General features: G+C 47.1%; 2 protein-coding genes across 2 annotated transcripts in view; one reads left to right on the forward strand and one right to left on the reverse strand.

Annotated features, from left to right (window-relative positions):
- Positions 1-1,680: 1,680 nt before the first annotated feature.
- LOC123481573 lies at positions 1,681-21,318 on the reverse strand (the record flags this gene model as incomplete). Its single annotated transcript, XM_045206075.1, is given in 21 exon segments — positions 1,681-2,301; positions 2,457-2,604; positions 14,561-14,686; positions 14,799-14,908; positions 15,154-15,316; positions 15,431-15,636; positions 15,943-16,133; positions 16,355-16,452; positions 16,596-16,783; positions 17,002-17,206; positions 17,418-17,510; positions 17,632-17,825; positions 17,992-18,154; positions 18,403-18,561; positions 18,723-18,881; positions 19,092-19,217; positions 19,478-19,591; positions 19,698-19,844; positions 20,203-20,318; positions 20,553-20,715; positions 21,181-21,318. Coding segments are annotated over 21 exon segments (3,018 nt in total), but the record flags the coding sequence as incomplete, so codon positions are not given.
- A 4,937-nt stretch (positions 21,319-26,255) lies between these two features.
- LOC121535222 (beta-1,4-galactosyltransferase 2-like) overlaps positions 26,256-26,790 on the forward strand; it is a 75,909-nt gene continuing 75,374 nt past the window's right edge. Inside the window, exon 1 of the mRNA XM_045206124.1 lies at positions 26,256-26,272. Coding sequence (XP_045062059.1) covers positions 26,256-26,272 — 17 coding nt within the window. The remainder of the gene's footprint in view (positions 26,273-26,790) is intronic.

Here is a 26,790-nt window from a genome sequence, read left to right on the forward strand (position 1 = left end):
CTAAATGAGTAAGATGGGTATCTATTTTCGTATACAATTTTCATATTCATTTGAAATTCCTGTTATTTTTTGAAGATGTTTCACAAAAACAAGTGTACAGTGGGGAAAAAAAGTATTTAGTCAGCCACCAATTGTGCAAGTTCTCCCACTTAAAAAGATGAGAGAGGCCTGTAATTTGCATCATAGGTACACGTCAACTATGACAGACAAATTGAGAAAAAAATTCCAGAAAATCACATTGTAGGATTTTTTATGAATTTATTTGCAAATTATGGTGGAAAATAAGTATTTGGTCACCTACAAACAAGCAAGATTTCTGGCTCTCACAGACCTGTAACTTCTTCTTTAAGAGGCTCCTCTGTCCTCCACTCTTTACCTGTATTAACGGCACCTGTTTGAACTTGTTATCAGTATAAAAGACACCTGTCCACAACCTCAAACAGTCACACTCCAAACTCCACTATGGCCAAGACCAAAGAGCTGTCAAAGGACACCAGAAACAAAATTGTAGACCTGCACCAGGCTGGGAAGACTGAATCTGCAATAGGTAAGTAGCTTGGTTTGAAGAAATCAACTGTGGGAGCAATTATTAGGAAATGGAAGACATACAAGACCACTGATAATCTCCCTCGATCTGGGGCTCCACGCAAGATCTCACCCCGTGGGGTCAAAATGATCACAAGAACGGTGAGCAAAAATCCCAGAACCACACGGGGGGACCTAGTGAATGACCTGCAGAGAGCTGGGACCAAAGTAACAAAGCCTACCATCAGTAACACACTACGCCGCCAGGGACTCAAATCCTGCAGTGCCAGACATGTCCCCCTGCTTAAGCCAGTACATGTCCAGGCCCGTCTGAAGTTTGCTAGAGTGCATTTGGATGATCCAGAAGAGGATTGGGAGAATGTAATATGGTCAGATGAAACCAAAATATAACTTTTTGGTAAAAACTCGTCGTGTTTGGAGGACAAAGAATGCTGAGTTGCATCCAAAGAACACCATACCTACTGTGAAGCATGGGGGGGGGGGGACATCATGCTTTGGGGCTGTTTTTCTGCAAAGGGACCAGGACGACTGATCCGTGTAAAGGAAAGAATGAATGGGGCCATGTATCGTGAGATTTTGAGTGAAAACCTCCTTCCATCAGCAAGGGCATTGAAGATGAAACGTGGCTGGGTCTTTCAGCATGACAATGATCCCAAACACACTGCCCGGGCAACGAAGGAGTGGCTTCGTAAGAAGCATTTCAAGGTCCTGGAGTGGCCTAGCCAGTCTCCAGATCTCAACCCCATAGAAAATCTTTGGAGGGAGTTGAAAGTCTGTGTTGCCCAGCGACAGCCCCAAAACATCACTGCTCTAGAGGAGATCTGCATGGAGGAATGGGCCAAAATACCAGCAACAGTGTGTGAAAACCTTGAAGACTTACAGAAAACGTTTGACCTGTGTCATTGCCAACAAAGGGTATATAACAAAGTATTGAGAAACTTTTGTTATTGACCAAATACTTATTTTCCACCATAATTTGCAAATAAATTCATTAAAAATCCTACAATGTGATTTTCTGGAGAAAAAAAATCTCATTTTGTCTGTCATAGTTGACGTGTACCTATGATGAAAATTACAGGCCTCTCTCATCTTTTTAAGTGGGAGAACTTGCACAATTGGTGGCTGACTAAATACTTTTTTCCCCCCACTGTATCTCTGTGAAATGTCAATGAAGCACTGAGCGTGTGCCAAGCTTTTTATTTTGAAAGCGTTTGACATTTAATTCAGCTTGTGTCATGCTAATTTAGCTTTTTGCGACCCGCATAAACAACTTTGAAGATGACGACCACAAAATGTTAAATCCTCAAAAGTTGTTGCGAGAAACGTGCATCGCTTTGTCAACCGATGTATTAGGTTACGAAAATCGACTTTTGGGATATAATGTTAATGATATGTTAGAGAAAGACTCCACTGAACGATTCAGAACATGAATAATCATATTTGTCTTGGTAAAATGCATTTTATGACATAAAGACGTGACATTTCATCACCAAAGTACGTTTTCACCCACACTGGACAACCTACAAAAAGCAACAAACATAATTGCTGTACAGTAAAGATGAAAGCCGCAGTAGGGAAACAGCGTCACTGTCTGCCCCACCGACGCTGCTATTGTTTTGTTGCCTAAGCGGAGGTGTGGAGCCTCACACAACATTTAAAAAATGTGCAGTACATATTCTGCTGTTCTATCACGTGTGCAATGATTCTTAAACTCAATCGCAACTTGGAACATTATGGAAGTGCCTCAAACTCGAACTGAAAAAAAGAGAAAAGAAACACAACCTAAGAATAGCATTTCGCTATAAATTGGTTATTATGTATGTTATGTATTGTCATAAGAGCCTGGTTGCCAGGTTATTCCAATCCCTCGTCACTTTAACTCTATGGAGTTAGCTATACATCATACTTACTGCATTGGACAGGGAGCTCTAACGGGACATAGTTTCTCTGGCAGAGGTATACAAAAGCAGCAGCTAGCCTACAGGGGGCTCCGGAGGGGCCCAAGACAGAGCCACAATGGCTTCTCTCACACACCGATAAGAACTGGCCTGGGTCCACCTGAGAGAGAGAGAGAGAGAGAGAGAGAGAGAGAGAGAGTGAGAGAGAGAGAGAGAGAGAGAGAGAGAGAGCGAGCGAGAGAGAAATAGATAGCTGTTGGCTAAGAATACATCCCGGAGGACCTGAGCCCTAGGACCATGCCTCAGGACTACCTGGCCTATTGACCCTGACCTGTTCACCGGATGGGCTACCTTGTCCCAGACCTGCTGTTTTCAACTCTCTCGCTCAACCTCTAAATGCCCGGATATGAAAAGCCAAGTGACATTTACTCCTGATGTACTGACCTGTTGCAACCTCTACAACCACTGTGATTATTATTTGACCCTGCTGGTCATCTATGAACGTTTGAACATCATGAAGAACAATCTGGCCTTAATGGCCATGTACTGTTATAATCTCCACCCGGCACAGCCAGAAGAGAACTGGCCACCCCTCAGAGCCTAGTTCCTCTCTAGGTTTCTTCATGCCTTTCTAGGGAGTTTTTCCTTAGCCACCATGCTTCTACATCTGCATTGCTTGCTGTTTGGGTTTTTTGGGCTGGGTTTCTGTATAGCACTTTGTGACATCTGCTGATGTAAAAAGGGCTTTATAAATACAATTTGATTGATTGATTGATTAATGCTTAGGGCTGTCCCCGACAAAAAAATCAATTGGTCGAATTTTCTTAACGTGTATTTTTCCATATATTGACACATCCTATGTGTTTTAATCAAATCAACTATATTCTCTTAGCTTGTCTGATGCTTTAAGCACACTGTTTGATGAAATAATGAAGACACACAAATTACTAGAGGGAGTCCGACCAGCAATTGATTTGATTGTACGGGGCCGGGCTCAGACTTGCTGCGCTGTTAAAAAAAACTAAACAGCAAGTGACTGTGTGACGAGCACCCGTTGTCTCGCTCTCCTCCTTGCTGCAGCGACCACCACAGAACATCACAGTGTTTATCGCGCTGTCCGTTTTCGCTGAAGCTGCAACATAACTACAGCCATTTCCGACTGAAAAGTTATGTTACCGAAATCCCTAATTTGTTTAGGAAAAACATTCCTTATTCCCTCAACCCTTGCTCTCTTTACGTGACACGTGTATGCATCGCATGCACGTGACTAAAGACCTATTCCCACCGTATTACTAGAGAACGTTGGTTATGTAATTATTACTCCAGAATGTCCGTTATTCCAGAGTACGATTCGGACGAAATTCGTTTTTTCCAAACTGCCCCCTATAAATTCTTTTTTTATTAATTTTTTAATAAATGTACAGTTATGACGGAAGTCTGGAGGTTTTTATTCTAGGCGTAAAGATGCAGTATTTCAACATGTCCAGGTGATAGAGCCACACTGATAACTCCAGCTTGGTTCCCAAGTTTCAAAGCCATACCAGACCATCTTTGGTAGAGTGTTGCCATAATACTTGAATTGAGGAAGTGTGATCATTAGGATATTTTTGCGATCGGCAGTACATCCTAAATGGCCCCCAGCCTTCAGATGTCAGTTAACAGTGCAATTGCACTTGAGGTGTGTTTTAAGGCAATGGATGAGAATGTTAATTTATCATTTCCAAATGTTTAGGTCAGCTGTATGCTGCTTTGCGATCTATTAACAGCAAGGGTTGCATTAAATAGGCTCAATATTTTTTACTTATGCATTTGCCAATTTTCAATTAATATGCACAAAACATATCAACAAAAGCATTCACTGTAAAAGTTGATAGGCTACATGTAGGCCATTCATATATAGGCTATGCACAGCACTTATCTCAAAACACAGGTATGTCGATTTGCCCAGGACTAGTATTATCAGAAGACCTTGGAGTTTGCCAAAAAACAGTATGTTATTCTGGCTGGAATTGTCACTCTCCTGCCCTGTAAAAATTACTGACATGTCAGATTCGGACGGGCCAAAAATGACAGATGTGGTGTTTTGTGCTGGTGCACACAATTACATTACCCGACCTCCCCCAGTAAAATAAATCACATCTGAATAGGGCACAATAGGGCCTAACCTATAGCATATCTTAATCACATCAATAAATTGGCTATAACAAACTCTGGACGCGCTCTTAGGCCTACAGCTCAATGGTGGTCATACAAGGCTACTATACTAAGCCTACTAATGATAATGACATTACTTATTATTATAATGATGATCATAATATTAATAGTAATAATAACAATAAGAAGGAGATCAAGAAAAAGGAGTGTTATTATTATTATAAATATAATAAATATACTTTTTTTGAAAATGTTGAACAGTGTAAACACTAAATTAATGATAATTAATAGCAGAGAGGCTGTTCTAATGAAAAAAGTGTAAAGTCTTTATTACAAAGATTAAAAACAGCCTAATTTGTGAAATTGTTTACTTGACCAGTCATTGCATGAGGCTTGGTGCTCACGGAATCAGTAGGCTATTAAACAAACACTCAAATAGGCAACAGAAGCAGGATCTTATTTCTGTAGATACTGTATATTGATGATTTCTAAAGCCAGGCACATTTAACAGCTATTGATTATACAGTTGAAGTCTGAATTTTACATACACTTAGGTTGGAGTTATTAAAACTCGTTTTTCAACCACTCCACACATTTCTTGTTAACAAACTATAGTTTTGGCAATTCGGTTAGGACATCTACTTTGTGCATGACACAAGTAATTTTTCCAACAATTGTTTACAGACAGATTATTTCACTTATAATTCACTGTATCACAATTCCAGTGGGTCAGAAGTTTACATACACTAAGTTGACTGTGCCTTTAAACAGCTTGGAAAATTCCAGAAAATTATGTCATGGCTTTAGAAGCTTCTGATAGACTAATTGACATCATTTGAGTCAATTGGAGGTGTACCTGTGGATGTATATCAAGGCCTACCTTCAAACTCAGTGCCTCTTTGCTTGACATCATGGGAAAATCAAAAGAAATCAGCCAAGACCTCAGAAAAAATATTGTAGACCTCCACAAGTCTGGTTCATCCTTGGGAGCAATTTCCAAACGCCTCAAGGTACCACGTTCATCTGTACAAACAATAGTATGTAAGTATAAACACCATGGGACCACGCAGCCATCATACCGCTCAGGAAGGAGATGCGTTCTCTCCTTGAGATTAACGTACTTTGGTGCAAAAAGTGCAAATCAATCCCAGAACAACAGCAAAGGACCTTGTGAAGATGCTGGAGGAAACAGGTACAAAAGTATCTATATCCACAGTAAAACGAGTCCTATATTGACATAACCTGAAAGGCCGCTCAGCAAGGAAGAAGCCACCACTCCAAAACCGCCATAAAAAAGCCAGACTACGGTTTGCAACTGCACATGGGGACAAAGATCGTACTTTTTGGAGAAATGTCCTCTGGTCTGATGAACCAAAAATATAACTGTTTGGCCATAATGACCATCGTTATGTTTGGAGGAAAAAGGGGAAGGCTTGCAAGCCGAAGAACACCATCCCAACTGTGAAGCACGGGGGTGTCACGATCGTTCATGAACGAGAAGGACCAAGGCGCAGCGTGATATGCATTCATATTTATTTCACGAATAAACGCACAACCAAAACAACAAACGAAACGTGACGTCCAAGGTAGACAAATAACATACCTCACACGGAACAAGATCCCACAACTAACTCGTGTCACGGTTTACTAAGCCAGAACCCAGAAGCAGACCAGGACAAGGTAAGTGGTGTCAAAAGGTGAGTGTTTATTTACTGAACCAAGGGTGAAGGGAAATAATCCAGGGAACAGAGCGGCGCGTGGAGGAGTTGTAGAGGGTCCAGTGGTTGATCCGATGATGGCTCGGCAGCCGCCGACCATCAGGCAGAGGTTGGGTAGAGGTTCCGGACGAGTGACTGTGGGGGAGAACAAAACGGAGGTAAGTACCAGGCAGGTCAACAGGGTGCAACAAAACAACAAAAACTAACTCTAGTACTGAGGCTGATACGCCGGCAAAACATACTGTTCATGGCTAACGATCCGGCAGGAACTGGATGTTGGGCCAGACCCTAAGAAGGGTGATGATTAGGCCCAGGTGTGCCGATTGCTGATGGGAAGCAGGTGCGGAAACAAGAGCGCTCCCGGAGCGTTCCGAACCCTCGGGAAACAGGAGCTACGACCAGAAACACTCGTCACCAGACAGGACCCGACTCAGACCGCCGGGATCGTTACAGTACCCCCCTCCGACGAACGCCACCGGGCGGACTCCCGGAGCGCCAGGATGGAGGCGGTAGAAGTCCCTGATGAGATCCGGATCTAGGACCTGTCGCCGCGAATCCAACTCCTCTCCTCAGGACCATACCCCTCCCAGTCCACGAGATACTGGAAACCCCGGCCCCGCCGTCGGGAATCCATGATGCGCCGCACCGTGTAGGCAGGACCACCTCCGATCATCCGAGGAGGAGGAGGAGGAGGCGGAGGAGGCAACAGAGGACTGAGGAGGACAGGCTTGAGGCAGGAGACATGAAAGGTGGGATGGACTCTGAGCGTCCTCGGTAGTTTGGAGTCGAACTGCCACTGGATTGATCACCTTCTCCACCACAAACGGACCAATGAACTTCGGTAATAACTTCCTAGACTCAGTCCGTAACGGAAGATCCCGTGTGGCCAACCAAACCCTATCTCCGATGGTATAGGTGGGAGCGGGGATCCGGCGACGATTCGCCTGGAGCTGATACCGGTCCGAACCTCTAAGGGAGTGCCTTTCTGGCCCGATGCCAGGTCCGGTGGCAACGACGAATGTGGGCCTGAACAGAAGGCACTGAGAGCTCCTTCTCCTGAGAAGGGAACAGGGGAGGTTGGTAGCCATACAGGCACTGGAAGGGAGACATCCCAGTGGCAGATGTAGGGAGAGTATTGTGGGCATACTCAACCCAAGGCAACTGAGAGGCCCAGGAGGTGGGGTTGGAAGAGACCAGACAGCGTAGCGTGGATTCCATCTTCTGGTTGGCTCTCTCCGCCTGACCATTGGATTGGGGGTGAAAACCAGATGTGAGACTGACTGTAGCTCCAATGGCCGAACAGAAGGACTTCCAGACAGCAGAGGTAAACTGAGGGCCACGGTCGGAAACGATATCACTGGGCAAACCGTGGACCCTGAAAACCTCCTAACCAGGATCTCGGACGTCTCCGAGGCAGAGGGAAGCTTGGCAATCGGCACAAAGTGGGCGAACTTGCTGAATCTGTCCACGATAGTCAGAACGACCCGTGTTCCCTCAGAAGCGGGCAACCCCGTGACGAAGTCCAGGGCCAGATGCGACCATGGACGCCGGGGAATAGGAAGGGGGGTGAAGTAGTCCAGAGCTGGGCCGATTGGTACTCTTATTCTGCGCACACACTGGACAGGCAGCAACAAAACCCCGAGTATCCTCGGCCATGGCAGGCCACCAAAAACGCCTGCGAAGAAACGCCATAGTCCGAGCCACGCCAGGGTGACAAGCCATCTTACTGGCGTGGGACCACTTGAGAACAGCAGGACGAACCGACTCAGGCACAAACAACCGACCGGGTGGACCGTTACCGGGACCGGGCTGAGTCCGAAGGGCCGCCAGCACCTCCTCCTCAATCTTCCACATGACTGCTCCCACGACGCAGTTCCGGGGGAGAATAGTCTCGGTCTTGGACCCACTCTCCTCCGTCTTGGAGAACATCCGGGACAAGGCGTCCGCCTTGCCGTTCTTAGACCCAGGTCGGAACGTCAGGACAAACTTGAATCGGTCCGAAAAACAACGCCCACCTGGCCTGACGGGAGTTGAGACGTTTCGCCGATTGCACGTAAGCAAGATTCTTGTGGTCAGTCCAGACACAAACGGTTGCTCCGCCCCTCCAACCAGTGGCGCCACTCCTCCAAGGCAAGTTTCACCGCGAAAGCTCCCGGTTACCCACATCGTAATTCCTCTCCGCAGGTGAAAGGCGACGAGTAGTAGGCGTAGGGATGGAGTTTACTGTCCGTGGAGCATCGGCTGCGACAGGATGGCGCCAACTCCCACATCAGACGCGTCCACTTCAACAACGAACTGACGGGCCGTGTCCGGTTGAGAGAGAATCGGTGCGTTGGTGAATCGCCTCTTCAAATCCAGAAACGCTCGATCCGCCTCCGGATTCCACTTGAAAGTCCTGATGCTGGAAGTCAAGGCAGTTAATGGAGCGGCCACACGGCTGTAATCCCGGATGAATCTGCGGTAGAAATTCGCAAACCCCAAAAATCTCTGGAGCTGCAATCTCGTACCGGGCTGGGCCCATTCCAGAACCGCTCTAACCTTCTCCTGGTCCATCCTAATCTCTCCCCTGGAGATGATGTACCCGAGAAAGGATGTTGTGTGGGCGTGAAACTCGCACTTCTCGGCCTTCACGAACAGGCGATTCTCCAACAATCGCTGCAGAACCTGCCGGACATGCTGGACGTGGTCGGAAGGTTCCTTCGAGAAGATCAGAATGTCATCCAGGTAAACAAACACGAAGAGACCGATCATATCTCTCAGGACGCCGTTTCACCATACTCTGGAATACCGCTGGAGCATTGGTCAGTCCAAACGGCATCACCTGATACTCGAAGTGCCCCATCGGTGTATTGAAACCCGTCAACCACTCGTCCCCCTCTCTGATCCGGACCAGGTGATACGCATTGCGTAGGTCTAACTTGGTGAACACCGTAGCACCCTGTAAGGAGTCGAAGGCAGAACTCATCAAGGGCAGGGGATACTTGTTCTTGACCGTGATGTCATTCAACCCCCGATAGTCAATACATGGTCGAAGAGAGCCATCCTTCTTACCCACAAAGAAGAATCCTGCCCCCCAGGGGGTGATGACGAGGGACGAACGAGACCAGCAGCTAGGGACTCCTTGATGTAGGTCTCCAACGCCTCACGTTCAGGTCGGGAGATACTGTATAACCTTCCCTTGGGGTAGACAGCTCCAGGGACCAGGTTGATGGCACAATCATATGGTCGGGTGGGGAGGGAGTGACAGAGCCTTCTGCTTACTGAAAACCTCCCCCAAATCGTGATATGTCTCGGGAACCAGGGACAAATCTGGAGGTTTAGCCTCAATCACCTGACTGGGAACCGAATGGGGGCAGGCAGTCTTGAGACAGTTAGCATGACAATCCAGGCTCCAACTCGTTACCTTGCCCGTCACCCAATCGAACGTGGGATTGTGTTCCTTCAACCAGGGGTATCCAAGGACCAGAGGAACATGGGAAGACGGCAGAATGAAAAATGAAATCATCTCAGAATGATTCCCTGACAACCGCATCTTAACCGGTTCAGTCCTCATCGTGATACGTGCCAGACTACTGCCGCTCAGAGTGGTCGCCTAATGGCTTCCGGCAATTGCTCCTGGAAAGCCCCAGCTGTTCCACCAACTCGGCATCAAGAAAGCTTCCATCGGCACCTGAATCGATAAAAGGCGTTAAGCGCTAAGCTCTGATTCCTGTTCACAAGGGTAGCCGGGAAGCGGGGTCTGACAGAGGTACTGAGAGGTTGAAACTGGCTCGCTAAAAGTCCTCCCAACTTTAGCGAGCCGGGCAGTTTGACGACCGCCGGGAACAAGTGGAGATGTAATGTCCCGAGCTACCACAGTAGAGGCAGCAGTTGGTCTTACGTCTATGTTGACGCTCCTCCTTGGTTAACCGTGCCGCCCCACTTGCATGGGTTCCGAATCGGAGAGAGGACCTCTCCACTAATCCACTGTGGTGGAGAATGATCGATGTGTTCTGGTCCACCACCCGACCCGACTGGGAACTGAGAAACTGATCGATTGGACGGACCCCATTGCTTCTCCCTCCTTCGCTCTCGGACTCGATTATCCACCCGAATGGACAAGGCTACCAAGCTGTCCAGGTCACTAGGCTCGGATAGGAGATCAACTCATCCTTGAGCTGCTCCGACAGACCCTGGTAAAAGGCCGCTTGCAGAGACTCCTGCTCCACCCACTCTCCACAGCCAACGTCTTGAACTCAATCACGAAGTCGGCCACGCTGCGAGTTCCTTGGCGAAGCGAAAACAGGCGCCTAGCTGCGTCCCTCCCTCGGACGGAATGGTCGAAGAGCTTCCTCATCTCGGCCGTGAACCCCTGGTATGAAGCCATGCAGGGATCCTGTCGTTCCCAAACGGCTGAAGCCCACTCCAGCGCACGACCACGCAGCAACTCAATCACAAAGGCTATCCTAGCCTTGTCTGTGGCATAAGAGTAGGGCTGTAGATCGAACACTAGTCCACACTGCATAAGGAAGGAACGGCATCTTCCCAGCTCCCCCTCATATTTATCCGGCGCCGGAACCTTGGGCTCACGGATGGCCACAGCTTCAGAAGCGGCAGGCGAGATGGATGAAACCGGTAGTGGATCCTCCACCGGCCACTTGCGTTGGTTCTGGACCTCCGTCAGACCGGTAGAAAGGTTTCGAACTGACAACGCGATCTCCTGTAGTACCGATGCTATGATGGCCCAACATCTTCTCCTGCTGGGTAATAGCATGGCGAACAGAGTCCAGGTCCGCTGGGTTCATAACTGGCCGGATCGTTCTGTCACGGTTTACTAAGCCAGAACCCAGAAGCAGACCAGGACAAGGTAAGTGGTGTCAAAAGGTGAGTGTTTATTTACTGAACCAAGGGTGAAGGGAAATAATCCAGGGAACAGAGCGGCGGCGTGGAGGAGTTGTAGAGGGTCCAGTGGTTGATCCGATGATGGCTTCGGCAGCCGCCGACCATCAGGCAGAGGTTGGGTAGAGGTTCCCGGACGAGTGACTGTGGGGAGAACAAAAACGGAGGTAAGTACCAGGCAGGTCAACAGGGTGCAACAAAACAACAAAAACTAACTCTAGTACTGAGGCTGATACGCCGGCAAAACATACTGTTCATGGCTAACGCATCCGGCAGGAACTGGATGTTGGGCCAGACCCTAAGAAGGGTGATGATTAGGCCCAGGTGTGCCGATTGCTGATGGGAAGCAGGTGCGGAAACAAGAGCGCTCCCCCGGAGCGTTCCCGAACCCTCGGGAAACAGGAGCTACGACCAGAAACACTCGTCACCAGACAGGACCCGACTCAGACCGCCGGGATCGTTACAACTCGTGCCAAAAGGCTGCCTAAGTATGGTCCCCAATCAGAGACAACGAGCGACAGCTGCCTCTGATTGGGTACCACACAGGCCAACATAGGATCCGGCTCCGGGTGTGACCACCACTTACTCTCCACCTCCCCGTTGCGCCCCTGGTCTGGTCTGGACCTTGGCGTGCTGCTTCCTCTCTCCTTCCTCCCACGAAGTACCACGCCCTGTCTGGACCCTGGTGTGGGAGACCCCGAACCTGGAGAGGGGCTGACGTCTGGGTCTGGACTGGAACCGCTGACTGGAGCTGGACCCGACGATGGTGGATCGAACTGCTCTGGCTCCGGGTTGGAGCCGCTGACCGGAACTGGATCAGGCACCGGTGGAGCGGACTGCTCTGGCTCCGGAGTGGAGCCGCTGACCGGAGCTGGACTGGACTCCGGTGGAGCGGATTGCTCTGGCTCCGGAGTGGAGCAGCTGACCGGTGCCGGACCAGGCACCGGTGGAACAGGCACGGGCCGTGCCGGACTGGACACACACACCACTGGCTTGGTGCGGGGAGCAGGAATGGGCCGGACTGGGCTGATGACGCGCACCCCTGGCTTGGTGTGGGGAGCAGGAACGGGCCGGACTGGGCTGACGACGCGCACCTCTGGCTTGGTGCGGGGAGCAGGAACGGGCCGTACCGGACTGGCGACGCACACCACTGGCCTGGTGCGGGGAGCAGGAACAGGCACGGGCCGGGCTGGCGACGCGCACCACTGGCTTGGTGCGAGGGACAGGAACAGGTCGGACGGGCTGGCGACGCGCACCACTGGCTTGGTGCACGGGGCAGGAACAGGCCGGGCCGGGCTGGCGATGCGCACCACTGGCTTGATGCGAGGAGCAGGAACGGGCCGAACCATACTGGGAACACCCACCACTCCCTTAGTGCGGGAATCAGGAACGGGCCGGACCGGACTGGCGACACGCACCACTCGATTGGTGCGAGGAGCGGGACTGGGTTCCTTCATTAACCCCCGCTCCTTCTGCTGCCTAACCAGCTCCTCACGCCGTGCCGCTACACTTTCCTTCTGCTCCCTCAGAACCAATGACCCCCTTAATCTGGCGGCCTCCTCTGCTAAACGGCTGAACCGCTCTATCGCGGCCTCCTGCTGCCTCGTCGTCCACGACATGAGCCCCCCCCCTAAACATTTTTTGGGCTTGTCTCTCCCCCGTGATCATGGCCTCCATCCCTCTTGCCAGACTCTCGCTCATCTCCTCCCAAGTCCATCCTCTCTCCTCGTCACGCTGCTTGATCCAGGATTGGTGGGATCTTCTGTCACAATCGTTCATGAACGAGAAGGACCAAGGCGCAGCGTGATATGCATTCATATTTATTTCACGAATAAACGCACAACCAAAACAACAAACGAAACGTGACGTCCAAGGTAGACAAATAACATACCTCACACGGAACAAGATCCCACAACTAACTCGTGCCAAAAGGCTGCCTAAGTATGGTCTCCAATCAGAGACAACGAGCGACAGCTGCCTCTGATTGGGAACCACACAGGCCAACATAGCTCTAGACATACTAGAATCTAACATAGACAAACCCAACACAGAAAATACACACCCTGACTCAACAAATACAAGTCCCTTGAGTCAGGGCGTGACAGGGGGTGGCAGCATCATGCTGTGGGGGTGCTTTGCTGCAGGAGGGACTGGTGCACTTCACAAAATAGATGGCATCATGAGGAAGGAAAATGATGTGGATATATTGGAGCAACATCTCAAGACATCAGTCAGGAAGTTAAAGCTTGGTTGCAAATTGGTCTTCCAAATGGACAATGACCCCAAGCATACTTCCAAAGTTGTGGCAAAATGGCTTAAGGACAACAAAGTCAAGGTATTGGAGTGGCCATCACAAAGCACTGACCTCAATCCTATAGAAGATTTGTGGGCAGAACTGAAAAAGCGTGTGCGAGCAAGGAGACCTACAAACCTGACTCAGTTACACCAGCTCTGTCAGGAGGAATGGGACAAAATTCACCCAACTTATTGTGGGAAGCTTGTGGAAGGCTACCCGAAACATTTGACCCAAGTTAAACAATTTAAAGGCAGTGCTACCAAATACTAATTGAGTGTATGTAAACTTCTGACCGACTGGGAATGTGATGAAAGAAATAAAAGCTGAAATAAATCATTCTCTCTACTATTATTCTGATATTTCACATTCTTAAAATAAAGTGGTGATCCTAACTGACCTAAGACAGGGAATCTTTACTAGGATTATATGTCAGGAATTGTGAAAAACTGATTTTAAATGTATTTGGCTAAGGTGTATGTAAACTTCCGACATCAACTGTAGATCCAATTAAGTTGGGGTTTCCTCTCTCCTCACTTTTCTTAGACAATAAGGCATGGGCTGTTTTCTCATCTCCTCATTCTGCTGCTGCCTCCGCTGCATTGTTCTCAACACCAATATGCTGGTTAACTTTGCTATCATGCACATAGCAACATGGTCTAGGAAAAGGCGCCAGTTCAACAGCGCACTGATGTGTTTCTGAACCGTGGAAAGCGACCACTATACAATGCGGGAGAAAGCATTTGTTGTAAAATAATATTATTTGTATTAGTGTTGCACCATTGTTCTTACGTAATATAACCATATACAATTTCAGTAGCATGTCTTAGAGTGATGGACTGTGCCATCCCCACGGCCTCCACAATGGATCAGTCCACTCAGACAGGCGCCGATCAGACAGGTGTCTTGTACACCATGATTGCAAAACTTTTTTTTTTTGCTACTGCTCGATTAAAGAAATCTCGGTCGGACCAACAGCCTATCGACCAAACAATCGACCAGTCGACTAAATGGGGTCAGCCCTAGTAATGCTACACATTATACACCAAGTGTGTGTGTAAAGCTGTCCTCACCACTCTGAAGCAGGAGCCCAGTGGAGAGTCACGGGCAGAGAAGAGAAAGTCACAGCTCAGAGAGTCGGCAGTCATCTTAGAACAGGGCTCTGCTATCTGTGGTACACCGCCACACTCAGGACTGATCTGTAGGCAAAAACACATGGGAATGAGAATGAAAAGCACATTCATAAATTTTTTATTTATGTAGGAGGCTATAACTATAAAGCCATAATGTGTCAAATGTGTCTTGTCCTACCTGCCAGCTGTGCACAAAGTCAGCCATGTTGTCAGCCTGGGAGCCATCAGGAAGAGGGAAGTCATTTCCTGCTTCATTGTCATTGGTCCCTAGGACACCAGTGGACACACCTGCATAGACAATCAAAGACAGTGAATGACATAGAATGACATATAGACAGTGAAGGAGTCACTAATTACCTCTGCTTGTCTACTTGAACTAAATACTACTAGCATACACCAGTATAAATATGACATGAGATTCTCTGGGAAAAAAAGCTTTTGGTGGAAGTCCGTACTCAGTAAACCTAAACAGTAATTATTGTTATCAAAAGCGTAATGGTGCGCAAATGTCTTATTTTGAATTACGTTCATACCATGTAGCCAGCCATTCAGAGTCAGGCTGCACAGGTCGAGCGATGGGTCACAAGACACCAGCGCTCCATTCTGATTGGACACCTCAACAACATTCCCCTCTTTCCTGATGACCAGTCCATTATCACTGTAGGATGTCTGTGTGCCATGACAATTGGATTTCACCTGCAATAGTAGAAAAATAATATCTGTTTTATCAAATTATCCTTTCAATAATGTCATTATCTGAAATACTGTATAGAGAACAGTGTAAAAAACGTTTATTATAATGTCCTGTACCTCTCCATCGTGGTGGATGGTGACAGTGCTGTTATTCATCCGCACCACCAGAGTGCGCTGTGAGTTGGAGTCTGAACCTAGTAGCACAGTGAAGGAGTCATCCTGAGTGACATCGCGGGCTAGGATGACTGGACACGGGCCTGGCAGCTCATACAGGTGGCCGTCGAACGACACCACAAACTGGTCGGCCACCAACAGAGCTTCATCTGGTGAAGGGAGGGAGGGACGGAGAGAGAGAGGGACAGAGAGAGGGATCGGCTAATATCACAAAGGATGGATGAGACCAAAGATGCATTTTAGAGATATTAAAATAACGGACCAATAAATAAATGGCTTTTTCTCAATTAATCTTTCCTCAATTCCTTGCATCCTGTCTCCTCGCCTCCTTCTCAACAGTTTGGGAGGAGAAGGTCCATGGTTGGCAAGCAGATGAGGTGAGCAAATTCAAGGAAACATACATTGAGAAAGAGCCCACGGCTCCAATCCCAATACAAAATGGCGATCTAGCTCACGGCAGAAGGGGCTGTCCATGATCCTCCTCTTGAGGCGGTAGAGCTCGGCGGTGGGTCTGAGGGAGGTGAGGGCCTGCAAGGGCCTGAGGAGCCACTCCTCCAGTAGGACCTCCACCACCCCAAACTTCTCCATCCTGGACCAAGGGCCCCACGCCAGGGTGAGAGGTATCGTTACGGAAACAGCGCAGTCACTGGGGGAGTAAAATATAATAAAATAGATACTTTATTGTCCATTTTTGTAAGAACAGAAATGTGTCTTCTGCCTATCTCAACAAAAACATGCAACAATCATGTTCCTTGTAGCTCAAGTACATGATAAACTCACTCTAGGAAATGTTTAAGGATATTCTTTAATTTAATAAAAAATAATAAGGTTAACAAACAGAAACAGAAGCTCTAGTAGAGTTCAAACCTTGCGGAGAGTTTGTACACAGAGGCCAATCTTCTTCTGACCCCCGCCAAGGCTACTGCCAACCTCAACTCTGCCCAGTGGGCAGTCTGATGGCTCACCTGGTACAAATATGCAAGCGTAAATTGCCAGAAATAAACTCCTTCGTTATTCCTACAACCACACAACTCTCTCCAAAATGGCTGCCATACCAATCGGTCATTCCCCTTATCTAGTATAGTGTCTCAATCCACTATAAACTCACCACATCCAGGACAGTGCTGAGGGTAGTGAGGGTGAACTGGGCTACGGGTCTGAGATGAGGGTTCTCCAGTAGGGGGGGTAGGAGCTCCACCAGTTTGTCTGTCCACATGGACACAGCCTCCCTCCATACAGAGTCTACCTTCTGGCCTGTCACATCATGGTACGCCCCGGCTATAGTGGCCAGTGGTCCTGGGAATGGGGATAATGGAGGTGGTAAAGTTAGAAGGTGTAGGTATGTACTGTACACGCATATGCACACACAGAGACACAAACACTCACTGAACCTCCATAAACTTGTCAACTCAGGTGAGTGACATTACCAGACTGATAGCATAAACCCTAGTGGTTAGGTTAAGATAAGTTTATGACAGGGTTAGACTCCCAACGATAGGTCAAAGGTCACTCACTCCTGAGCTCATGCTGTCCAAGCTGAGAGGCGTGCTGTAGCAGGAGGAGGAGGCGTGGCAGGCAGTGGGACAGAGCGTGGCGTAGTCGGCTGGTCCTCCAGGAGCCCCACGCTCCTCCCTCTCTCTGCCCCAGCAGGGTCTCTGTTCTCTGGGTAAAACGTAGGGCTGCGCCACTCAGGTCCTGAAGTAATTCAATGTCCTTAGACTAGTGGCAGGAGGATTACAGGGCATAATTGTTAGAAAGCTATTAAGAAACATTAGTGGATTAATCTATGGAGTACTAACATTTTATTTTGACAGATGCTCTTTTCCTGAGCTACTTAATAATAAAATTAGTGCATTCAAGTAAGGGTCTATGTATTCAAGCATTCAAGTAAGTCATATACCACGGATGTAAATTAATTTCCAAAGCAAACCTGCAGGCCAAATTCTGTCAGGAGTTGCTGTAACGTCTGCACTCTCTCCAAGATCTTATTCCTCATCTGAGAGCCCAAATGGTGGACCTGAGCCTGGAGACGGCATTGAAATAGTGGGATAATCAGGAAACTGGTTTCAGGAAGTCTGGTAGGATGTCTCATGTTTTCATGAGACAGATCAACGGTCGCTTTCTACTGGGTGTAAATCTCTTACCTCCACTGCCAATAGGCTCTCTGCACATCCCCTGGCCCGTAACAACAGGCTCTGATTGGCTGTGCCCACGGAGACGGACGTGAGTGACTCAAGCAGAGTCCCGTCCTCTCGTCTCAGTACTTCAAGGGTTAGGCCTAACTTCCGTTGGCCCTCCAGACACAGTGCCACTGTGAGGTCCTCATCTGGTCCTATAGCTGCACACACACACACAAACACACACACCAAAGACACAATTATGAACACCAGTCAAGTAAAATCTTAGATCATGACATGATCTATTGCGATGAAAGATATGCAATGGGCTTGCCTAATATTACTAGCCACAACTTATTTTGTTCTCAATCTTCAAGCCTATATTACCGTTCCCATATCCAGCTGTGGTGTGTAGACAGCGGCCCTCTAGTGCCCCCCTCAGCCACACCTGCTCACTGCGGTCGAGTCTGACCTGGATCTGCAGCCCAGGACCCCGCAGGGAGGAGAGTGCACTGCCCCCTACCTCCACACTCCAGTTACCCACATTAGACTACAGCACAGACAGGCACACAGACGGACAGACAGACACACACACAGGTAAAAAGGTAAATACTTTACACGGTGCAGATACAGATGGCTATAAACTCTAATGGTATGAACACATGACCTTGCCCCATGCCCTATAATACAATCATGTATATTACCATATAATACACATACAATGTACATAATAAAGACCATAATGTACATACAGTATATTAAAATAATACCCTGGTAAAGGCTATTAGCAGTGCTCACCTCAGTTACCAGTGATATGTTGGTGCTGTGTGCAGTAGAGGAGTTGGTGAGAGCCAGGCTGAGGCTGCAGTGTGGATGTCCCGTCACAGAGAGACGGGTCTTGGTGTACAGCAGCTCTGCCCCTATGTTCACTCTGTGGTACCCAGACCAGCCAAGAGACTGACACATAGATACACACACATACACACACACACACACACACAGAAAACAACACACACAGAAAACAACACACTGGTTGTACTAAGTGCTTACTCTGTCTCTGTACAACAGTATAATAATGAAGTTAGGTCGACGATGACCTAACAGGATGACATACTCACCAGGTGTGGGGGACAGAGGCCCACCTGTAGGTGGTGCTCCATCCTGTCTCTGAGGTTGGTGTGGAACTGGGCCAGCAGGGTGTGTGAGGGACAGGGGGCGGGAGACACGTTCTCTGCTCCAGCCTCCAGCTGGAGGGTGTGTAGTCCTGTGGCACTCCTCTGTGGAAACACACAACACACACTCTAGAGACTACACTATTAACCCTTTAAATAGAGTAAGATGTATCAATTATTTACATTCCAAATAACCATTATGTGATCCAGATTAGTGATTTCTCCCACCGATCACCTCCAAAAAAGAATGGTGTGCCTTTATTTAACCAGGTAAGTAATCGAGAACACATTACAATAATGACCTGAATTCAGTACCTGGTAGTTCATGCTTTGTCTGAGGCTCTTGTCACCCCACTTCAGCTCAGCATTCTGGGAGTAGGAGTTCCCTTCCTTGGCCACTGAGACACATCCCTCAACAGCCACCAGGGAAGGGACTACTGCCTGTAGGTCACACAAGCACACACACTCCAGCTGAGCTCCAGATGAAAGATTAGAAAAAACAAAACAAGTCTTGGGTGTAGCATTAAGATAATCTTAAATCGATTGGTAGGCAACGGATGAACAACGATCTTAACGTTTTGGGAAACGCATCCCTGTTAACCTTTATTAACCAGTGGGAACCATCAACAATAGATGGTACTAGAGTGGGAATTTGTACCCACAGACTTAAATAGAACATGCTATTGTGTCTATGGTTGTACCTCTGCAGGAGAGAAGCGGGCACAGGCCTGCCCCCTAGTGAAGCTGTCCAGCCACTGTTGGCTGAGGGTGAGGGAAACATTCACAGGAAATCCACTGTCCCAGGAGACATGGGTCTGAGCTCACAGAGAGAGAGAGAAAGAGAGAGAGACACACACACGTCATAAATCAATTATATTGATACGTGTGTGTGGTGTGTGCACGTGTCCATCTTGCCGGTACCTGATGGTTGCTTCTTTGGTCTGTGGCCGAGGTGTGTGAGATTGTGTGCAGGTAGAGTTGGGAGAGTGTTACGGTGAATGGCTGTCTCAGCTCCATTGTTGTCTCACTACTCTCCCCCTGACCCCTCCACAAGGAGAGAGCTCGAACCTGAACAAACACAAAAACACAATCAGATCCACAGTAACACATTCCAGAAAGACAACATGAAGTACTACAATCATCCTATACAGGCCTATATTGTCTCCTTCAGGCATCCTCTCTGGGGAATAAGGTTGCAAAATTCCCAAATCTTTCCCAAAATGCCCTGTTTTTTCAAGAATCCCAGTTGGAGGATTCTCATGCAGCTTGAAAAAACAGGGAATGTTGCAACCCTACTGGGGATCAAGCAGTATCCTCATTCATTCATTCGTCCATTCATTTATGAATTCATTCACACATCAATTCATTCCAATGATCCAATACATTGTTGACTCAACTCATAGCTCAGTAGTGTAACCAGTCTCACCTCCTCCTGTCTTCCATGTCTGTTCCAGCCCAGCACAACACTGTCCAGTCTACCATGGAGGGAGCGCTCTAACGCCACATCCAGACTGCACCCGCGAGGCACAGACGCAATCTGAACTGAGGACAAGGAAACACGTCACATAGGTAAAGCCTGCAGGTATAATGTTTAATAAGTTCCTATATGTATATATGAGCCTAGATAATGTCTTACAATTAGGCATGATGTTATTATTTCTATGTACATTCCAACAGACTCAAAATGGCGGGTATTTAGTCAGAAGTATTAGTATATGATGATTTTAAGACAGTATGAGCTGGTTATACATGAAACTGGCCAATAGTGTATAGTACCATTGAGTGTACGGTCTCCCAGTTGCAGTCCTGGAGGGGCAGTGTAGAGGCCTGCCATGTTGAACTCCTGACTGCCCCACACGGCCCAATGCTGCAGCTGGTGGCTCCAGTTCCTCGCCTCGTACAACATCCTCACTGCAATGTTCCTAGGCAGGGGCTTCAGCTAACAACACAACCAATCGCATGGTCAAACGCAGGGTTGGGTAAGGGGTCAATGACATTTAAATTGAGGAAGTAAACTGAAATTCCGTTTCCAATTTCTTCCAATGTCTCAATTACATTGAGGAACATTTGAATTTCAGTTTAACATCATGAATTTATCGAATTGAAATAAAAACTGACCACAACCCTGGAAATAAGTACATCACAAAGCATTAGTATGAAAGCTGTGATGGTGGCATGGTAGGAACGGTTATTCAGAATGCATAATCTTAGTGTTTGCAGATGATTTGGAAAGATTCCATTGTTTGCGGATCTGAATGAACTACATATCTGAAGGAACCTAGTCTTCCAACAGACTTTTAAAAAAGCTTACGCCATATTATTTACACCTATCCAGCACCTACAACAATGTTTTTAGTGTGAACTCATAACTAGGAGACAGCTTGTACAGTGAATGGGTGCCTACCTGTGGGTAGGTGTGGTTGAGCTCCAGGGCTTGACGGTAGCCGCCCTCAGTGACAGCCAGCTCCCCCAGAGCCCACAGCTTCCTCCTGCCCGACTGCAGCTCCACCAGCCCCCTGACACTGGAGCCTGACTGGTTCAACTGAACACAGAAACAGGTGAGCTCTGTTAGACTAAGCCACATGTGTCAAACAAAAGGCCTGCGGAGCAAAGATACACTACATGACCAAAAGTATGTGGACACCTGCTTGTCGAACATCTCATTCCAAAATCATGGGCATTAATATGGAGTTGGTCCCCCCTTTGCTGCCATAACAGCCTCCACTCTTCTGGGAAGGCTTTCCACTAGATGTTGGAACAATGCTGCAGGGACTTCAGCCACGAGAGCATTAGTGAGGTCGATCACTGATGGGCGATTAGGCCTGGCTCGCAGTCGGCGTTCCAATTTATCCCAAAGGTGTTCGATGGGGTTGAGGTCAGGGCTCTGTGCAGGCCAGTCAAGTTCCTCCACACTGATCTCGAAAAACCATTTCTGTATGGACCTCACTTTGTGCACGGGGGCATTTTTATACTGAAACAGGAAAGGGCCTTCCCCAAACTGTTGCCATAAAGTTGGAAGCACAGAATCGTCTAGAATGTATATGTATGCTGTAGCTTTAAGATTTCCCTTCACTGGAACTAAGGGACCTAGCCTGAACCATGAAAAACAGCCCCAGACCATTATTTCTCCTCCACTAAACTTTACAGTTGGCACTTTGCATTGGGGCAGGTAGCGTTCTCCTGGAATCCGCCAAACCCAGATTAGTCCGTCTGACTGCCAGATGGTGAAGCGTGATTCATTACTCCAGAGAACGTGTTTCCACTGCTCCAGAGTCCAATTGCGGAGAGCTTAACACCACTCCAGCCGACGCTTGGCATTGCACATGGTGATCTTAGGCTTGTGTGCAGCTGCTCGGCCATGGAAATCCATTTCATTCGCACCGGCTTATCGACTTGTTGTGCAGCCCAGTCAGTCACGCAAAATGGTCTTGAGTGGCAACAAATCTGCCCAATTAGCTGATTCGCTTTTCATACACCCACTTGTGTTGATCCTCCCACTTCTTTCGCCACGCCCACTTCCAGACACACTCCATGTATGCAGATACCCATGACTATGATTTTACAGCCTGATGCATCGGTGTATTCAACGTCAATTGCGCTGCTTACAGGGGTATTGTCTATACAAGCGGCACTCTCTTAGCCATGCTAGCTTCACCCTCATGTGGGTATTAACAAGCTAGCAAGCAAGTTAGGTATTGCTAGGTATCATCAGCCATTGTGCTTCCATCTATAGCTAGAGGACTCCAGATATCTCCAGGAGTGATAAGTATAATCTGTTGTTGTCTAGTACTGTCTTTTTGATAGCTAGGGCCATCTACTTTAAAGTGCTGTCTGTCTTCCCAGCAGCCTACTTGTTGTGTGAACTGCTGACTGCTCATAACTTGCAGCTGATTGTTGACACATCAACCAGGATTAAGGGGCAGGGCAATATGTGATTGTTGTTCTTCTTCTATGGTATAATGGCGTTCGCAACAATTAGATGTGCTTTCTGCCACCTACTGTGCGGGTGGATAATAAGGATCCCAAAAAGGAAAACATTTCGGTAATAATAAAAAATAAATAATTCAAACTACCAAAAAAGAAATTAACTAAACAAAATCAACCTGCTTTTCTGTAAAAAAAATCATTTTAATCAGGTCCCAACACAGGCTCCTGTGAGGGCGGGACATTTCCTAGCGACAATAGTCATTGTAGTGCTTCTGCCGTGAAGTCTTGGCGCCCCAAAAACTTCTCGGCTTCTGTACAATTAATCACTGTTAACCTCTTAAGAATCAGACCCTTTATTTCATTTTTAGCCCAAAATGACATCCCCAAATCTAACTGCCTGTAGCTCAGGACCTGAAGCAAGGACATGCAAATTATTGATACCATTTGAGAGGAAACACTGAAGTTTGTGGAAATGTGAAATTAATGTAGGAGAATATAACAGAATAATTAGATCTGGTAAAAGATAATACAAACAAAAAAACATGAGTTTTATATAAAAAAAATTGTTCCATCGTCTTTGAAATGCAAGAAAAAGGCCACAATATAATATTGCAGTTTAGGCGCAATTTAGATAAGTGATACGTTTTTTGTTCTTGTGCACTCTCCTCAAACAATAGCATGGTATTTTTTCACTGTAATAGCTACTGTACATTGGACAGTGCAGTTAGATTAACAAGAATTTAAGCTTTCTGCACATATAAGACATGTCTATGTCCTGGAAAGTTTGCTGTTACTTACACAGTCATGCTAATCACATTAGCGCACGTTAGACACAGATCCCGTAGAGGTTAACTACCTTCTTCACAATGAGTGTATCCAGATCACCCGATTGACTTAAAACACTTGCAACTGGTTGCAATGCATCCACCACAATATCTTTAACACGGTTCCTTCTTGCCCCTTCGACTCTCTTCACCACCTCCACATAGGAGATCCGCTGCGCAGGGCACTCAAGGAAGTCCGGAGTATGATCCCCACCACAGTTGCAACATTTTCCATTCTCTGATTCTTCAAAATACTTATCCCATCTATAAGCATTTGACACGTGACCATATCCTTTACAATTTCCACACTGTAATGGATTGGACACAAATGCGCTCACCACATACCTCACATATCCAAGCTTCACATATTCAGGTAGAGTCTCCTCAAACAACAATAATATCGATAGGCTTTTCTCCTTCCTTCCATTTACCAAACGGGTCAGGCGACGTGCACTGACCACTCCTGGGATTTTCTGACCAAGGTACTCATCATCTACAGCTGTGGAAAAAATTAAGAGACCACTGCAAATGTTTCTTAAATCAGCATCTCTACATGTATGACAGCCATTCCATTCCAGTGTCTGTTGAATTCCAACACAGGCACACCTCATTCTACTGAATTAGGTACTGATTAGGTGATCACATGAACCAACAAGGAAAAGTATAAAAACCACTGCTGTGGTCATCACTATCCTCTTGCAAGAGGACCAGCTGGATGGCAAAAACAGTGCTAATAGTACCTCAAAAGTAATATTAATCAAAAAATAACGATTGACCATGCCAAAAGAGTTGAAAAGGAAAGTTGAGTGAGGAAAAGAAGGGTTCAATTCTGGCTTTACTGGCAGAGGGATACAGTGAGCGTCAGGTTGCTTCCATCCTTAAAATGTCAAAGACGGCGGTTCATAAGAACAAGGTCAAGCAGCAGACATTGGGGACAACAAAGCTACAGACCGGCAGAGGGCGAAAACGACTCTCTACTGACCGGGATGACCGCCAACTCATTCGAATGTCACTCAACAACCGTAGGATGACATCAAGTGACCTACAAAAAGAATGGCAAACGGCAGCTGGGGTGAACTGCACAGCGAGTTCGAAACAGGCTCCTAGGGGCAGGGCTGAAGTCGTGCAAAGCTAGAAAAAAAGCCCTTCATCAATGAGAAGCAAAGAAGAGCCAGGCTGAGGTTTGCAAAAGACCATAAGGATTGGACCGTAGAGGACTGGAGTAAGGTCATCTTCTCTGATGAGTCCAATTTTCAGCTTTGCCCAACACCTGGTCGTCTAATGGTTAGACGAAGACCTGGAGAGGCCTACAAGCCTCTGTGACATTTGGTGGAGGATCGGTGATGATCTGGGGGTGCTTCAGCAAGGCTGGAATCGGGCAGATTTGTCTTTGTGAAGGATGCATGAATCAAGCCTCGTACAAGGTTGTCCTGGAAGAAAACATGCTTCCTTTTGCTCTGACATTGTTCCCCAACTCTGAGGATTGTTTTTTCCAGCAGGACAATGTGCCATGCCACACAGCCAGGTCAATCAAGGTGTGGATGGAGGACCACCAGATCAAGACCCTGTCATGGCCAGCCCAATCTCCAGACCTGAACCCCATTGAAAACTTCTGGAATGTGATCAAGAGGAAGATGGATGGTCACAAGCCATCAAACAAAGCCGAGCTGCTTGAATTTTTGAGCCAGGAGTGGCATAAAGTCACCCAACATCAATGTGAAAGACTGGTGGAGAGCATGCCAAGACACATGAAAGCTGTGATTGACAAATATGGGTTATTCCACCAAATATTGATTTCATTAGTATTGTGTTGTTTAAAAATGAACATGAACTTATTTTCTTTGCATTATTCGAGGTCTGACAACACTGCATCTTTTTTGTTATTTTGACCAGTTGTCATTTTCTGCAAATAAATGCTCTAAATGACAATATTTTGGGGGGGAATTTGGGAGAAATGTTGTCAGTAGTTTATAGAATAAAACAAAAAAGTTATTTTTACCCAAACACATATCTATAAATAGTAAAACCAGAGAAACTGATAATTTTGCAGTGGTCTCTTAATTTTTTCCGCAGCTGTATATCCAATGAGACTCCAGCTAGTGCACACTTCTGCTGTTCTTCATCAACACAATTAACCAAAACAAGTCCGCTTCTAGTCACCTTGATTGAATCCACCTTTCCCACTGCTTTCTTCACAGTCCTCGATATTACAAATGGATTTCCCAAATGAATCTCCTTGTCACACACATCACTTGCAGCACTTACAGATTCAAGCACAGTCGCCATTTTCCCCCTTCATGCTGCTTGGCTTCTCTCTGGTGGTTTGCACCCGATTGTTGTTGTTTTTTGTAATCAGTGGCTGTATTGGAGGGGGAGATGTTTATTAATCTCCTAGGCAATCAGCAATTACTACTGGGAGGTGTGCTCTTCACCTCTGCTAGGCAATTACATTACAGAGACATGGATCACCCCAGAGAACACTGCTACTCCAGCTACTCTCTCTTCATCTGACTACGTGTTCTCTCATAGTCCGAAAGCATCTGGTCGACACGGTGGTGGCACAGGGCTACTAATGTCTCCTATAATTGAGATTTTCCATCTCCTAATTTGAATTTCATTCTGTCACTGTCACTTGTCCACTCAAGCTTAACATTGTCATCTATCACCACCAGGTGCTCTTAGATAGTTATTCAATGAGCTTGACATCTTGATAAACTCATATCCAACGATGGCTCACCGCTCATCGTACTGGGCGACTTCAATGTCTGCCTTCGATTCATTTCTTTCTACCTCTTTCTTTCCCTTTCTTGCCTCTTTTGACCTCACCCTTTCCCAGTCCTCTCCCACTCACAAGGCAGGCAATACTGTTGACCTCATCTTTACTAGAGGCTGTTTGCCTACTAATCTCATTGCAACCCCCCTCAGGTCTCTGATCACTACTTTGTTTCCTTTTCTGTCTCCCTCTCCTCCAACCCTACCCACTTAGCCCCTACCCAGATGGTCATGCGCCGTCGCAATCTTTGCTCTCTTGTTTCCACTACTCTCTCCTCTTCTATCATCTCTCCCTTCTGCTAAATCCTTTTCCCTCCTGTCTCCCGTTTCTGCCTCTTTGACCCTACACTCCTCCCTTTCCGTATCCAATGACTCTCACTATCCCGTTTCCTCCCGGCTGGCTCGGCAGTCCCCTCCTGCTCTGTGGCTGAGTGATTCATTGCGAGCTTACAGAACAGGGCAGCTGAGAGAAAATTGAAAACTAAACTTCC

Source organism: Coregonus clupeaformis, chromosome 21, assembly GCF_020615455.1.
Source record: "Coregonus clupeaformis isolate EN_2021a chromosome 21, ASM2061545v1, whole genome shotgun sequence".
Lineage (NCBI taxonomy): Eukaryota > Metazoa > Chordata > Actinopteri > Salmoniformes > Salmonidae > Coregonus > Coregonus clupeaformis.